The sequence below is a fragment of the Papilio machaon genome, chromosome 11 (assembly GCF_912999745.1).
Source record: "Papilio machaon chromosome 11, ilPapMach1.1, whole genome shotgun sequence".
NCBI classification, from domain to species: Eukaryota; Metazoa; Arthropoda; class Insecta; order Lepidoptera; family Papilionidae; genus Papilio; species Papilio machaon.
This window is the reverse complement of record NC_059996.1, coordinates 69170-86267: the sequence shown is the minus strand read 5'-3', so window position 1 is coordinate 86267 and position 17098 is coordinate 69170. Positions and strand designations below refer to the sequence as shown.

Here is a 17098-nt window from a genome sequence, read left to right as displayed (position 1 = left end):
GTGCCGCAACACTGTCTTGGTTGTCGCGAGGGGAACCGAAGTAATTTTTTAGAGTTCGTAGTCGTAGCAATTTGTCGGTAAATTTCAAGCGAACGGCTTTCACGATCCCTCGGTGAACATGACTGCTCTGAGCCGCGCGGATCATTACTGTAGCAACTGAAATAGCATATAGCGATTAAACTTTAACAGATCTATCCACAAAATCGACTTACGCTAGAAGACACCGACCCACTGACGTATCAACGCACAGCACAAAATATTGGTCTTTTTGTACATAGAGAGCCCAGCATGAATGTTTGCGACACGCGCCTTCGTAACGTCGTCGACAAAAGAAATCAAAATTTGTATGAGATTTGTTGTTGTACGTCACGACCGGTAGGGCGCTACATATTTTTAATATCAATTTTGTCGATGACGGTACGAAAACATTATGATAAATATTCGTGCTGGGCTCTCAGTTTCTTGTTACGTACGTAGGCAAGTGTCACGAAACATTTTATTTTTTTAACCCCTAAAATGTTCAATACCAATTAGTGAGTAATCTCTTTCGGGATTTCATGAATATTCCTCCGTGCGGAGGAAGTCGCGGGCGCCAGCTAGTATAGTACAAATAAGTAAAAGGTGACAATGCGGCGACAAGACGACCCACTGCTTTATGGAACAACTTAGAGTATTTAAATTTCAAGGTAAGTGTACATTTGTCTAGAAACGTGGATGTTATTGCGTTATTCTTACATTAAAATCGTAGTTATAATTTATATGAGCCGTCTCGTGATCAGTGCAGGCAGAGACCTCGCTTGCCGTCATGTCTTCTCACTCATTTCCTGTGCTCAGCACATTGTCTGAGAAGTAACCGCAATAACAGCGGCCAGCGGCCCTCGCACCGGGTCAGATCGGATACGACTGAGCCGCGCATTCTTCTTGTATGTAACAGCAACAAATACCACACTCCCGCGACCCTCGCGCCCTCTCCTAATTGTTAATATAAAAAGAATAACAAGTGGAATCTAAATTATATGATGAAAATTAAAAAGTGCGCAGAGGGCGCGGCGAGCGCGGGCCACGCCACAGCCGCCGCCGCCCGCAGACATTCAGTGGCACATGTAAGTTACTATGTAAAAAGTTATAGAATAAATTTAATAAAATTATAATGAAAACGTTCTATTGTGTCATTACACTCGTACCAAAAAAAAAATCCTTTTCGCTTCGCGGTCGCCAGCGTCAGTTAGCAGTGGGTTTTTGCCACTGTTTGCACCAGACGCATCAGGACCTGTCACTGCACTCGCAACCTGGAACTTTCACAAGTTTATATTGGAGAAATTTAATGAAGCGATGAGATGCAGGTGTACCGATGACAAAGCAAAAATTAAAAAAAATATTGGGGAATACTGAAAAATATAGATAAACTTTCTACAATAATTAAAACAAAAAGTATATTAAGTTGCATGTCCGTTTATAAATATAATTAGTTATTACGGATATCTGTTAGCACGATCCTAGTACACACTTCGCTTTTTCTACTTCTATTTTTTTTTTTAAGTATAGATGACAAAAGAGCACGCTGTTTCATGACAATTTTCATGTCTGTGGCTAGTAATTGTTTTCGGTGGAGGAGAAGATTATATATTATAGTAACGAGGTGGCGGGACTTCAAATGTCTTTTATCTACAAAATAATCGTAGGTATAAGTAGAGGTATCAGCGTCAACCTCACAGACAGGTGAGGTGTTGGTGACGACGAATCATACGAACAGACAGCTTTCTCCTCCGCGACGTGAGGCAACGCCCCGGTCCGTGGGCTTCTCCTCCATCTGGAGGTTGCGCCATAGAAAAAACAAAAAGAACAAGTGACTGGAGTATACGTGAAAGAAATAAAACTAGTAGTAAATCTTGTCTTAATTTATTTTATTACATTCGTCGTCCGCGTCGACCTGCGACTGCGAGCTGCCGATATGTCTAAATACAAAACGATTATGTAAAAGATAACGAACGCAACGAATATTTTTTACATTTCTATATATTATTACAACGTTTCTAATCTCTAAATACAAATAACAACAAAATAATAAATATTAGATTTCATTTATTAGATTAGGTACACAAAGTAATCCTCAAATATTTTAAATATTTTACCGCGCAAACAGGTAAATGTGGCGCCCACTTAAATCTATTTTGTGTAAACGAAGAATTGCCGAATGTTTTCCGTAAATATTATACTAACTAAACAACATTTTTAGGTGATATCTGTGCGATGTTGATGGAGTAGGTACATCCATCACCGAATTCTATCGTTCAAATGTCGTTCGAAACTCACTACAATGAGGTACAAAACTTTTCATTGCCATTTCACATATCGATGGCTCCTACGTAAAATGCCCCAATTGATAAAATCTAACTTTACAGGAGAGTATTTTTAAGGTGCTGGAACTGCTTTTATGTCACATCTCGTACACTATTTTCATGAAAATTTGCAATAACCACTAAAACTGAAATTGTTATTTCAGGTACATGTTTTTTAATTAACAGTCGCCGAGTACTGAGCAAGCCGACGAACTGTTAACTCCGCACCTTCACCGCTCCCAGGACGTTGTTACTCTTCTCCGTACTTGAATCGATCGTTCAAATTGGCTTTATTGTACCTACGTTAACAATTTGTGCTCATACGCCTATTTGCCTAAAAAATTTATTCGATCTAGCAAAAAAATCAAATCAATTTTATTTTATTGATAATAATAAGTAAAGCATTTTAAGTAATATATCTAATAACATATGGAATATAAACAGTACATACATATTTTCAGTAACGAAAGTTCCGCAGTGACCTTGGATTTTTCCATACAAGTACAATTACAAATTTATTTAATAAAAATGAGCATCATGAGCAATACTACATCTACCTACGTCTAAAAAGATTCTAGGAAGCATTATGTAGCACTAGTATTTAATATTCTTTTCTCACTTTATACAAGAGTCAATATAGAGAGGCGGCGCCGAGCCAAATAACAACAACACATTGTACGTAATCAACACGTGAACGGGTTTCATATCTACATATTTTACTTAAGTGCTGGTTCATATTGAAATCGTGTTGTCACATTGACCGCCAGCCGATTGCGAGATCGACAGGTTTACATTACTTGTCATCGCGACAAATTCTCGACCTGTGCCTCACATTTTCAAAAGCGACGCTGCTCAGTGGTCGCGGCGCCGCTCAGTGGTCGCGGCGCCGCTCAGTGGTCGCGGCGCCGCTCAGTGGTCGCGGCGCCGCTCAGTGGTCGCGGCGCCGCTCAGTGGTCGCGGCGCCGCTCAGTGGTCGCGGCGCCGCTCAGTGGTCGCGGCGCCGCTCAGTGGTCGCGGCGCGGCACTAGCCTCTCACTGTCCTCGCCGCGGCGGGCGACGTGTGCGCGCCGAAGTGGGAGCGTCGGCTGTAACACCGAAAACCGTTCTCCCTGTTGCACTCCGGACTTCTTGCCTGATGATATTTTAAGATGGCTTTCCCCTAGACAAAAACAAATTTTAATGTGAGCATGATGTACGTGTATGAAGATGTGTAGAGGCGGGCCTCGCACTCACCCGGCAGCGAGAGCGGGCGCGCACACAGCGGCGTGTCCGTGTCGCGCGGCGAGGCCGAGCGCGAGGAGCGCGGCCGCGAGGCGCGTCGGGGGGACCTCGCCCCGCCGCACCACCACACGCCCTCGCCCTCGCCCACGCCCACGCCCACGCCCTCGCCCACGTCCTGCAACAGCGCGCGCGCTCTGTACACAGACTGCAACGTGTACATGACTGCAAAAGTTATCCCAGACATATCTTGGACTTTGAAAAGACTGTGAGTGGAGAATGGGAAGGCATAGGGTTCAGGCGCACGGCTCTATATCGGCTTTACTAGTAAGTCTGTGAATGGAGGTAGAGTCACGACTCCTACATCGTAAATCTTCATCGCAGCGTAAAAGCAAAAACTGCCGCTGCCACACGCCAAGCCATTTTATACAACCACCCAAACAGTAAAACCTTAGATGGACCGGAAGATTTCTTCTTCTTTATGCTTTTTACTAGTGGAGGTCGCGCTCATCATGAAAAGCCTCACCGAGGTGTAGCGGAGCCCTGCCCGGCCTCAACACAACTCGCCTTGTTGCATGAATGTCCGGTCCCAGTATTGTTTGGTCAGACCGGCGGCGGGTGATTCAGGTCAGATGGACCGGTGCATTTAATTAACAACGAATAACTTATTTACTACCAAAAATATTAAATATGACATTGGCTTACGTTCAAAAATTATCATCATCATTTAAAAAAAAAAATACTGAGGAAAAAAACCAAAAAGGATAAAATAATTTAAACAAAAACGTCACACCGACCACATAATGAAGCACTAACAAAAGAAAAGCAAAGCAAGTCATGCAACAGAGAGAAACAAGCAGGAGAAGCGGTGGCGCTAGTGGAGCGCGCACTGACCGCGGCGCCTCCGCCCCCGCCCCCGCCCGCCGTGAACTCGAAGGCGCTGGCCGCGCGCCGCGACTCCGCCCCTGTCGCGCCGGCAAACAAACGGTTAGTACATTAGTATTAGGATTAGTGGGAAACTTGCAGCGCCTTCTTCACATTCATTTTCAAATTACTTTATGAGTATAGCTCGTACTAATTGCGAGCGCATGTGTGCGCAAGTGGGTGCCGGGAGCCAGGCGCACCGCCGGCGCAGGAAAGCACTCGCAAGTCACACGACGACCCTAGATATCCCTTCCATACCTAAGATTGTATTTTTACAGCAACTCACACAAAATTGCGAGCCTCCATAAAGTTTTCATGACCCTGTAGCTGCTTACAAATTTATTATGATCCACATGGGTATGATAATATTGTGATAAAATAATAACTTCCATCATACTACGAATTGAACAATTAGCACAATGTTTTTGTTAAGTGTTAGTATTAGCGAGATAGTCGGAGGCATCGTTCACTACTGCGGCTCAATACGCCCACTGGCCCAATGGGTCGGTCAGTTTTCAAACCTGTATTTTTAAGAATTTGTATGGGTCAAAAGTGTCAAGATCATTGGAACACCATTCTGAACAGCACCTGCTCTTTATTTACATTATGAGGCAATGTAAGAGTTACCATGCGGCCAGCAGCTTGTAGGAGGCGGAGATCTGATCATATGCTCGTGAACCTCTTTTAATGTCAGTGGGTCTTCCTCCACAAAATCTAAGGCTGTGCTGCCAAATTCCTGAAATTTAAAGGAAGCCCAACTCAACACATGCATGTATTTACAATTTTTTTGGATGAATTACATAAATCTTTCGTCATATATTAAAAACACATTATCTACAACAATAATAAAATTTAGCAACAATAAAATTTACCTGTGACATTAAAATTGTATCATCAGATCCGCAATCCTCTGCGTGACTATCAATTAGACTTTCTCTGCTCGCCATCACTTGCTGCAATCACATACTCTATTAATATTTACCTGTACTTGTATAGCAGCAGCAGCACTATGCAATGCTTATGTAGCTGTAAGGTACATCCAGATACCTGTAAGTAGGGGTTGTCTTGTCTCGAAAGCCTAAGTGCTTCCATGTCTTGTGCGATGTTCCTCGTCCGGCCAGGAGTAAGCAGAACCCCGGAGGAGCTGCCCAGTGCTGAACTCATAACTGAAAAATTCACAACTGTCTTTCCTCAACATGTACACTGATCACTGAAATTGCTCTTCCGGAATAAGGATACGTACCTGAAAGAGATTCATTGCTACTTTCCATTTTAACAAAACTTATTCACAGTATGAAATAAATAGAACATTTATAAAAAAAAAACTAATACTTATAGACCAGACATAATACATTTAGACATTAGAAATTTAGTGTTTGCAATATTTATAGATACATTTAAATAATACTTTACGATTTGATATGCATTGTGATTTAACGCTAATATCTTATATCAATAAAAGCACAGTGCATATAAAAATATAAACTGTATTGAATAAATGTAGTGGATTTGTCTGTCTGTCAATGTCACCTGCTGTCACCGGTGACAGAACCAAAGAGTGTAGTATTTTTATTCTAGTATAGACAGATTTTCTTTTTTTAATTTATTAAGGCATTGGATATCGGTGTATTTTAGCCTATATAGACAGAACAGCAAGCACTGTTGCCACCTCCGGTACTTCAAATGTACTAAAAGAGCTGTTAAAATCTGCCAAAATACACTAGTTTAAAAAAAAATGTGAGCCGTCATGGGACGCCTTGCAAATGTGAAACATCGTGTGTGTACAAGTAATATGCATAAAAGATAAAGATACTAAGGTATAGCGTGGCGACCCGTCGCCACAGCAAGCGTCGCCACGCCAACAATTCGGTTTACAAGTGATCCTATAGATGTTTCACATCAAAAGTGCTAAAATAAAATTATAAATAGGTAAATGTCAATTTTTAATCAAAATGATTACAAAATGAACAGATACAGACTGGATTTACGTAGGACTAGCGGGGTTAGTCCATCCGAATAGTCCAAATATAACCCCCAGGGGTACTAGATATACAAATATTCCCTCTGTGAAAATTCAAACAATCTTTGTAGTTCTGTACAAATGAGTCAAATATCTGTCAATTTTCTTGGTGCATAAAGAAATAGCAGAGTCACAAAGTTCCAGAGGAAAAAACGCCACATTGACGTTATCGAGCGGGATCAGCGTTAAATGCAGCCTTTACTGAATGTAATTCACTCTCTGAGCAAATATTTCATAACCTCTTCTACCGTCCATGTTGCTACTCCAAGCAGTTTTAGTTCTTGCGGCAGCACCGGCTCCGGGGTTGAGTTGCCAGTGCGCACCGCGCAACCTTTCTTTCTGGGACCAAAGAAATAAGAGGACTGGAAATATCTACCGAAAAAACGTGTATACCTAACTCATAGATTCGTTGCATAAAATGGCTGCCATTACCTAGAGCTGCCACTACCACACTATTCAATATTGTTTTTAAATTATTTACCCAGAACAAATTTGTTTTAAGATAATAGACTTTGTTACTCTGAGATGTTACCAGATCATAAAATTAAAAAAAAAAACATAACAAAACTCCTGTCAACTGTCACGCTGTCACTATTTATATTTATCGTTAAATTTTGATTTTGATTGGGGAATCGTTTTCATAACATTTATTGAATACATAATTAACCATTATATAGTTTTAATGATAATAAACTAGTGGCCAAGAATGAGACGGACTTACGGATCTAAAAAAGATGACGGTAACTTAGACCACAAAAATAAAATTGATGCCCGAAGTTCGGCTTTCGATGCATTTTACATTCACAACATAAAGTTAAACAAAAAAGAAACTTCTTCTTCTGCATGTTCTAATCAGATTAATGTGGCTTCTAAGAAGATTCGCAAAAGGAAATACGTGAAGCGAATTGTTAAAGATGCGTCACAACGGGAGTTACCGCATCCTGGCGATCCCGGGGCCCAGTCGGTGCTCCTCACTCCGGACAAGTCCATACACGTCAATAAACCTCCGGATCCTTTCGATCTGCTTTTGAGATCCTCCCCTACATTGGCAAATAGTCCTATTTTAGTAAAAAAATCGTAAGTTGAAACATAATGGAGTTTAGTGTATTATAAAATAAAGAATGTAGTAGCCGTTAATTGTGACAAAGGCCTAATGGAAATCAGTGTTGGCTTTAATTATGTATGAATTGGTTCCAGGAGAGAAAAACTAAACATTAAAAAGAATATAAAATACAACTGTTCTTTTGTTGATTGTACAGGTGAGGTATTAGGATGATCATTTTCATATCATTTAATTTTTATTCATCCCAAAATTAATTAATGATTTCTAAAAAAATATAATTATTGTTTCAGGTTGTGAGAATGTAAATGCAACCAAAGCAAATTCCTTGTGTTGTAACACTTCTGATGTTAAATCTCACCAATTGATAGTTGAAGTAGAAGATACCAGCGACCCAAAATACCATGATGAATCCATCAGTAGAATAGTAAAATGCATGCCAGTTCTTAATGACATCAATATAGATCCTCATTTCAAAGGTATTAAGGATAACCATAGACTCACTGCCACTTATAGAAACTCTCCAGCGGCAGGAAATTCTCCACTTTGTAGTACCCCATTTCAAGTTAAATATAGATGTAAATCAATCTTTAATATTTCACCAATCTCAAAAAATATAAACAATAGCCCTAAAGTGGTGATCAATACTCTGAATGGAAGTAGTTCAGGGGATGAAGATGATAACAGATCCCAATGTGAAACATCTGCTAAACTACAATTCTCATTAGTTACCCATGATACAAATGGCAAAAGAAATGAGGCAGCAAGCAAAGCTCATACCACTGTCAAGCAAGCAAACTTAAGCTTAGAGACTGAAGAGCTTCATACATTTTCAACATCTGAACTGGAACCATGCTATGGATTTGCCAAGACATCAGTAACTGACGACAACAACACACATATTGTTCACATTCCTAAATGTCTTAAAAATCATTCAAATGATATTGTTTCGAAAAAATCAATAGGTCAATCTTTAACAGAATGTAAAAACCAAAAATTTGAACAATTTGAAGATGAAGTTTCAACATGTGTCCAAGATTGCCTTCTATCTGATTCTTCTTTACTTGAAGATAAATTAAATACAATTGGAAAATGTACATCAAAAAATAGTAGTTGTGACAGTGGTAATATAGAGTGTGCTGACAGACCAGAGACTGCACGCCAATGCAATAGGATTAACTTTAATCAGTATAAAAGTAATTCATGTTTACACAATGAAAATAATTATTTACATAAGCCTAATCTGGTAGTTGCTTTAGAAAAGATGGATGATGCCATATTTTGCAAATATTACAAAAAGTACAAAGGTACAGAAACCATGAGACACCAATTTAAGGTTTTTAAAGACCTTACTAACTTTGAACAAAAAGAGAATTTTACTGAATTATCAAATGCTTCGTACAACACGGATTGTGGCGATAACTTGGAGGAAAAAGAGAACCTTATTGAGTTATCAAACAATTCATACAACAAAGATTGTGGCAATAACATGGAGGAAATCGAGAATCAAATTGAGTTATCCAACAATGGCAATAACTTGGAGGAAAAAGAGAACCTTATTGATTTATCTAACGATTCGTACAACATAGATTGTGGCGAAAACATGGAGGAAATCGAGAATCAAATTGAGTTATCCAACAATGGCAATAACTTGGAGGAAAAAGAGAACCTTATTGATTTATCTAACGATTCGTACAACATAGATTGTGGCGAAAACATGGCGGAAATCGAGAATCAAATTGAGTTATCCAACAATGGCAATAACTTGGAGGAAAAAGAGAACCTTATTGATTTATCTAACGATTCGTACAACATAGATTGTGGCGAAAACATGGCGGAAATCGAGAATCAAATTGAGTTATCCAACAATGGCAATAACTTGGAGGAAAAAGAGAACCTTATTGATTTATCTAACGATTCGTACAACATAGATTATGGCGAGAACATGGAGGAAATCGAGAATCAAATTGAGTTATCCAACAATGGCAATAACTTGGAGGAAAAAGAGAACCTTATTGAGTTATCTAACGATTCGTACAACATAGATTGTGGCAAAAACATGGAGGAAATCGAGAATCAAATTGAGTTATCCAACAATGGCAATAACTTGGAGGAAAAAGAGAACCTTATTGAGTTATCTAACAATTCGTACAACACAGATTGTGGCAAAAACATGGAGGAAAACGAGAATCAAATTGAGTTATCAAACACAACTTGTGACAATAACTTTTATTCTATGGATAGTTTTTCATCAGAGAATACAAGTCAAAGATTTGAACAAACCTTTGAAACAAACATCAGCCCAAAAGAAGATGCAGGAATAAGTTATGTAACTACCCGGAGGCGACATGAAGTTGTCAACAACTCAATAATAATTTTACCTGATAACTCTTTTAGTAGTTGTGATGTTAAAAGAGATGTGAGTGCAATATGTGATAATACATTTGAATTGCCTGAAAATGAGAAAAGTTATGCTGCATCCTTAGAAGAATATGTTGAAAGAGGAATTGTGTCAATGAGCAATGAGTCTGCTGCGGACAGCATTGCATCAAAGCATGAAGATATTTTGTTGAGAGATGAAGTTCCCAACAGGAAGGGGAACATGTCCGACGTCGAAAGCAATGGCACACGTGAACGAGATGACACGAAGTTGACGGATCGTGATATTGTTAGTGGGCCAAAAGTACCAATAGTATTGCAGCCCGGAAAGAAATGGGAACGGTCATTAAGTATTTATAAAAGAATGACATCAATAGTGGACATCAACCATTCTCTTCTAGACTATAAACAAACAGAAAGTAAAGGCAGAAAGTACAGACAAAGTGTAATTGACACCATGCAAATGCAGAAATCAATTTGTAAGTTTGTTAACCTCTTATTTACTTATATAACTGGGATTTTACTGACGTAAAATGTTGCTATTTTTGATACAAGATTTCTGTCGATGTTTTGTAGTTTGTATTGTCGGTATAGTTTTAAAGGTAAATAATTTTTCGATAGAGGGTGCCACAATCTCACAGAAAAACAATATGAATTGGAGATGTGAAACTAAAACAAATAATTGTTCATTAAAATAAAATATCGTAACTAAATCATTAGCAAATTTTGATAAAAGCACTGTTTGTGTTACGTCGCAGACCCTGAGTTAAGTGAATAGGAATATCGAATATATTCTATTGTGGTCACACCATCAACCTAGTGTTGTCAACCATGTTACACGTTTTTGTTTCATCGTTTGACAAACATTTTAGATTTCATACTTTTCTTTTATTTAATTCAACATATTTCTTAGAGAATTCATTCATTTATTAACTTGTTATCTATATAATACATTTTATAAAAAAATTACGAAATATATTACATAAAAATACCACCGGCTGCGGAATCCCATGACACAAGCAACCAGTGGTGAGGGCTACAGAGTCAGGAACCTCCTCACTATGCGCGCGGTTTCTAAAATAACTGCCTTTTGTATCAGGGGCTTAAACCAACTGTTTAGCGAGAGTTTCTTAAATTGTTGGTCGAAGCTCTTCGCTATCAGTCCATTCACCGATACGATTATCGAAATAATGGTAGTCGATTTCATACGCCACATGGCGGTAACCTCGTGAGCCAAGTCTAAGTCTTTTAGTAATTTTTCATTTTTTAGTAAGCTTTCACGAGATTCTCATCATGTGAAATAGTGACATCCGCTAACATTACACAACCCTCAGACCGGTCTATTATTACTATATCGGGTCTATTGGCAATAATAGTCCTATCCGTAATAATAGATCGATCCCAGTAGAGCGTGATATAGCTATTTTCCATAACAGGTTAAGGTTGGTATTATAATATGATACCTCAGTATCCACAACAGCATATTTAAGGACAAGTTGCTGATGGATAATCTTAGCCTCTTGGTTGTATCTATGCAAGTATGGACCGTCCGCAAGTCGAGAATATGTTTTCGGTATTTGTTCGTTACGATAGCCAAGCTACGGATGATAACTGGACCACATCGGGCCCTGTTAAGGCGCAATGGAACCTAAAGTATAGCTTCTTAATCTTCCATATACTAATGCAGTCCGAGACACTTAGTACCGGTAACTTTCGCCAATTCGTGGTAGCCAAGGAAAGCGGTGGGACTCCTTTGGTTATTGCTACAACATCCTGATACATTTCAAAGAGATATTTTATAGTTTTTGATGATTAAAATTTACCTCATTTGGGTAATACAAAAGTAACTGCCTCCAATATATAATTGAAAATTATTCACCTGTCTCTGCATCATGCGGGTTGCAAAGCGTTAGACACAGATAACTCAACTAAACTTTTAGAACTGCAGATCAGCTCACGATACACATTTGTGAAGTAGATCAGTGAACGGGCTCGCAGCTCAGCTCATCAATTTGTACATGCATAGAGTTTTGCGTTTCGAGCTACGAACTGCTACTCACCAGGCAGCTCGCAGCTCGTCGACTCACACACATAGGTATTCATCGCGGAAAGCCGTTAGTTACAAATTTATTTGTTGAACCGCAGCACGACGGTTCAAGTTTATGTGAACCGAACTTTTGACCAACCGGGTCAAAAGTTCGGTTAATTACACACATAGCTTAATTACACATGGCTACAAAGCGTTTGATACTTTTCCTGCTTTGATTCCTGTTCCTGAAAGTAAAAAGTAAACCCCCTTGTAAAATCGGGTTGCGAGTTTTCAGAGTTCGGCGAGTCACAGTATTGTCATAAGGTAAATTTTAAGAGGTACTGAAATATTATGCCTATTAATCGTCTAATTCAAATGAAGGAAGTATTTGAATGTAAAAAAAAAATTACACATTTCTGTTTACAATTTGAAATAAGACTCCTTGGTAGAAACTCTGAAAACTTTGTTAATCAATTGGTGTTCCACTGTTTATGAAATATCGGCATTTGACATAATATTTCAAAGTTGCAGTGTAATGTCAGGTACGAATTTGTATTTGTTTAATAATAGAACTAGTTAATATTTAAGTACATGTTAATTTTAGTGTTGAGATAACATTATGTTTTTGTTTTTCAACAATTATGTTGCTTCGATTACAGGTTCCCTCCATAATGAATCAATTAATGGTCGGAGAAGTACTTTTATTTGCAAACCAAGCAGGTCCACAATAAAACTTGTAAAAGTAAGTAAACAACACAATTAGTTCAATTGCGGTCAAATTAACTAATGTTACTAACTTGTTATCGCTGAATTTATTATATCTTGTTTTATTTTTTATTTTTAGGAAAATTGTAATTCGCGGGCAAGTTTATGTCCGACTACAGCTTATGAAGACTTAAAAGGTATCTGTTTTAAATGAATACGTATTTAAATTTTGCAACTTGTACGTACGGCTTTTAAATTTAAAACTTGGGCCCTTGTAACACTTTTCTCAACAGAATATATAATAGTTGGACCTTTTTATTAATTGTTGGCAACACCAACATTATTTCTACGTGTATGCATAATCTGTGACACTTTCGGACGGAAGAAAGGAGGCGCCGTTGTGTCGTTATAGCCATCTTTCACAAGTTTTATTTTTTTCGTTAATAAAACTATTTCACATTAGTATCTCGGTACATTGACTTAATCTTTTTTATTTCTACTTATATTAGTAGGAAGTACTTAAATTTTTGTGTAAATATCTGTCCTTGTGTTGACTGTGACTGCCATTATCCCTAACGGGATAATAGCTTCTTCATACCCCTTTGTTCGACTAAAAGTGTCTAAAGCCAAGTGCATGCATCTTTCCCTGCAATACACAGGTCAGTTACTCGTTATTTACATTGAATACTTACCACCTCTTGCGTAGTTTGACAATTGTAAAAAATTACGTGTACTGCGCGGGGAAAGTTTGTCATTCACTTCCTATTGTGCGTCATGTGTGTTTTCTTAACTATTAGTTGCTTTTAGGATTTCTGTCCGACGACTGTGATGATACGATCGTCGATTTATCAAAATTGTCCATCGGTGATTCGGTGCATGAAGTGACTGTGGTTGAAAACTTCCATGAGGCGAGTCGCATAGCCACCGCTCGCGACTACGTGCTGCGCCGCTGCAACCAGGCCGAGCCCCTGCTCTTTGATGAATGCTATCCGGACACGTACGTACCGCCCACTTGACTAAGTTTAATGTGTATGTCTAAGACACAACAAGATTTGCCCGCTTTTATCTAGGTCAAGTAATGTACAAATAGAAATAACTCTTCAAAGTGCAGCTTATTTATTAATATTATGAATGAACATGTTGCAGTAATGGTAAGGGTTCTATGTACTAAATATGAACATTGTTGTTGTTTTTGTTTACTGATTACATGACATTAATTGCCAAATCTACAGTATTTTGTACAGTAAATAACAAGATTAAGAAAACATTAATATAAAATAGACATTGTTTAATTATTTGCATATGTTGAGGCTGCGTATAATGCGAATGGGGAGAACAATTGCAAATGAGCTTAAAACCTTATTAAAGGAATGTTGTCATATAGATATATTTGTTTAAAGTGGTTGTTGTTGTTTGATTGAATTAATAGTTTGAGATGATGTGTGCAGGGCCCTGAAGAACTGCCACAAGATTGGCGAGGGTGTGTACGGTGAAGTGTTCCTGTGGAGGGCGCGCGACGGGGAAGCACGTGTGCTCAAGGTCATCCCCATTGCGGGAGACATCAAGGTCAATGGAGAGCCGCAGAAGGGCTACCACGAAATTATCTCTGAAATTGTGATTGCTATGTGAGTTTATTGTAGTATTCTTTTGTATACAATGAGTTAAGTGATTCAACAAGTTCCTATTTCTTGATCTAAACAAATTATTGAAAGAAAAACTAGTCATAACATACCAGTGTCACACAATTACCTTTCCATTTATCTAAACATTTCGATGGGATGATTTTTTTTTTTGCCTGACAGCCATCTTTATTTTATGGGATGTTATGTTTAAAAAGTCTTTTTTTTCAAGAGTTCAAGCAGTTTATCCATTGCACAAATTGTTTATTAGGTTATGTTTGTAATAAAGGATATACTGACTTGTTTTTACAAGTTTCAGATTCAATAATTATGAGAGAAACAATTGTTACCTGCTATGTGCTATGTGACTAAGAGATAAATCTTTCTTAAAGTCTAGTGTAATGTAGAGAAACCATGATGGGATATAATTCACAATACATGTTGAGAAATAACATTATCTTACAGGGAATTGAGCGCCCTGCGCGCTCCCATACCCGACATTGAGAAACGCTTGGATGAAGGAAAAGAGCTTGATTCCTTGGATTTGCGTTCTGTAGAGAACGCCACAGACATTTTTAACGAGGTGAGGAGACATTTTAATGTTTACATGAGGTTGAAATTCCAGTCCAGTATATGTAAATCCACACCGGAAAGAACTGTGTGGACTTATGTTTTTCCAGGTAAAATTGTGTTGCCTATGAAGTCTGGATGTAAAATTATCTTTAAGTAAATAATGGAGGCTGTGGAAGAATATTATAATGCTATAAGATTGTGCTGAATTCCGTTGCTATACATGAAGTTAAATCATTAAGAGTTGTAAATATAATATCAGAGGAAGTGCGAGGTGTGAGTGAGATGCGTGTGCAGGTGCTGGCTGTGCGCTGCGTGCGCGGCTCGTACCCGGCGCGGCTGCTGGAGCTGTGGGAGCTGTACGACGAGTGCCACGGCTCAGATAACGACAACCCCGGCGCGCTGCCGCAACACCAGCACTACCTCGTGCTCGAGCTGCGCAACGCCGGCCGCGACCTCGAGAGCTACAGCTTCACCGGCGCCGACCAGGCGTACGCCGTGCTGCTGCAGGTGAGTGTCTGCCCCCCCCTAGCCCCCACCACCGCCCCCACCACACAGCGCAGCGCGCCCGTGTGCGGAAGGTGAGCGAATCTCTAGTGCAAGTTGCAAGTAGTCTTGACTAGATTTTCACTTATCCTCTGCGCCGGCGGATCTTCACACTCAATGTTTTTTGTTTCACCTGATGCATGATTTATTTGTGACTTCTTATTACATCATTTTCTTTTGTGTGTTTACTTTTATTTTGTCAACATAACATTATTCTATTCACTTTAGTTTATATCTGTGTCTCGGCCAAAGAAAAAAGCCTGAATTTTCATTGTATAAACACGGTACATTTTAAATTTCACTCAATTTGAATCATATAAGAATTATAACTAGTCATAATGTAATATATTTTGTCACTCACACTCACTAACTGAGCTATCATCTAAAATCTATTGCACTTCTAGCAGACATAGGAGCTTCAAATATAGAACATAATTAATGTTTATTTGTGTCAAATTTTCTAAATAGTATAAATAACTTAGTTATGTCATATAAGTTTATAGAATTACAAAATGTCTACATAAATGCAACAAATGAATTCTTTAAAAAGAATGGTGTGTAAGCAATATAGTACGTTTATATCAGTTAGCTTTATTCTTTTTTTTTTAATTGCTACTCATATGTGTGAGAATTATTTGTTATTTAATTGATGCTATAGAAGCTGAGCCTTTTTTTGTGTTGTTGGATGTCGGGGCCGAGGTCAGTGCTCGGTGACTGTGAGTGTGAGAGTGAGAGTGAGAGCGCGTCGTGTTGCAGCTGGCGTTCGGGCTGGCCGTGGCGGAGGAGGCGCTGCAGTTCGAGCACCGCGACCTGCACTGGGGCAACGTGCTCGTCTCCCCCACAGACCAGGAGGTGAGTTCTCCCCCCCCCCCCCCCCCCCCCCCTAGTACATGTAGTGACTTGTGGTGACGTGTGTGTGTGTGCGCGTGCTGCAGTACGCGACGTTCCTGCTGCGCGGCCGTGTGCACCGCGTGCCGCGACGTGGCGCCGCCTGCGTCGTGATCGACTACTCGCTGTCGCGCGTGTCTCTGCGCGGCGCCGCGCTCTACTCGGACCTCGCCGACGACGACTCGCTCTTCGAGGCCGTCGGCGACCGACAGTTCGAAGTGTACCGCCTCATGCGCGACCGCCTCGGGTACGTCTCTCACTCGCATATACAACCTTCTCTTTTATCTCTGAGCGATGACCAAATATTTAACAATGAAAAACGATTGCGAGCTGAGGTCGTGGTAATTTTACAAGAATATAAAATGTTGCAGCAACGAGTGGAAGAACTTCGAGCCGTACACGAACGTGCTGTGGCTGCACTACGTGGCCGATAAGATGGTGACGGCGCTGCGCTACGAGCGGCCCAACACCAAACTGCATCGACACTACCTCGGCCGGCTGCGAGCCGCGCGCCGCCACCTGCTCGCCCACGCCAGCGCCGCAGACTTCGTGCTCGCCCACGCCGCCCACGCCGACCTCTGATCGCGCCCACGCCCTCGCCCACCGCACACGCCCACGCCCACGCCCACGCCCATAAAATGGAAGCCGCGAGCCGCCTCGCCGCTTTCCTCGACGTTGTTCACTCGCAAACGATTATTTATAGTATTGTCATCAGATTAGAAAGACGTCGGCCGTCAGGTGCCTTCTTAGTTAAAATAGTGCCTTCGTTCGGGCTAAATAAATTTTCCTATTGTGTTCCAA

General features: G+C 39.8%; 2 protein-coding genes across 2 annotated transcripts; one reads left to right on the top strand and one right to left on the bottom strand.

The window, feature by feature from the left end:
- Positions 1-3067: 3067 nt before the first annotated feature.
- On the bottom strand, positions 3068-5887 carry LOC106709546. The gene is made up of 7 exons (XM_045680070.1): positions 5725-5887; positions 5529-5647; positions 5354-5434; positions 5109-5217; positions 4452-4522; positions 3573-3765; positions 3068-3498 (listed from the first exon to the last, which is right to left on the bottom strand). The coding sequence occupies exons 1-7, from the start codon at positions 5750-5752 to the stop codon at positions 3344-3346; spliced, it is 756 nt and encodes a 251-aa protein (XP_045536026.1). The 5' UTR covers positions 5753-5887; the 3' UTR covers positions 3068-3343.
- A 1193-nt stretch (positions 5888-7080) lies between these two features.
- LOC106709610 (putative uncharacterized protein DDB_G0282133) lies at positions 7081-17098 on the top strand. Its single transcript, XM_014501458.2, has 12 exons — positions 7081-7578; positions 7699-7760; positions 7855-10419; positions 12629-12711; positions 12814-12871; positions 13482-13671; positions 14123-14299; positions 14759-14876; positions 15161-15373; positions 16166-16261; positions 16345-16544; positions 16669-17098. Exons 1-12 carry the CDS (start codon positions 7208-7210, stop codon positions 16877-16879), a joined length of 4344 nt encoding a protein of 1447 aa, XP_014356944.2. The 5' UTR covers positions 7081-7207; the 3' UTR covers positions 16880-17098.

Bases quoted from the DNA above. Each gene is read 5' to 3' on its own strand.
- LOC106709546 (XM_045680070.1), bottom strand. From the start codon at position 5,752: ATGGAAAGTAGCAATGAATCTCTTTCAG. The intron at 5,218-5,353 runs GTAAATTTTATT...TTTAAATTTCAG, and splicing joins ATACAATTTTAATGTCACAG to GAATTTGGCAGCACAGCCTT. The intron at 3,766-4,451 runs GTCAGTGCGCGC...TACACGTTGCAG, and splicing joins GCGGGGGCGGAGGCGCCGCG to TCTGTGTACAGAGCGCGCGC.
- LOC106709610 (XM_014501458.2), top strand. From the start codon at position 7,208: ATGAGACGGACTTACGGATCTAAAAAAGATGACGGTAACTTAGACCAC. The intron at 12,712-12,813 runs GTAAGTAAACAA...TTTTATTTTTAG, and splicing joins CCACAATAAAACTTGTAAAA to GAAAATTGTAATTCGCGGGC. The intron at 15,374-16,165 runs GTGAGTGTCTGC...GTCGTGTTGCAG, and splicing joins CGTACGCCGTGCTGCTGCAG to CTGGCGTTCGGGCTGGCCGT.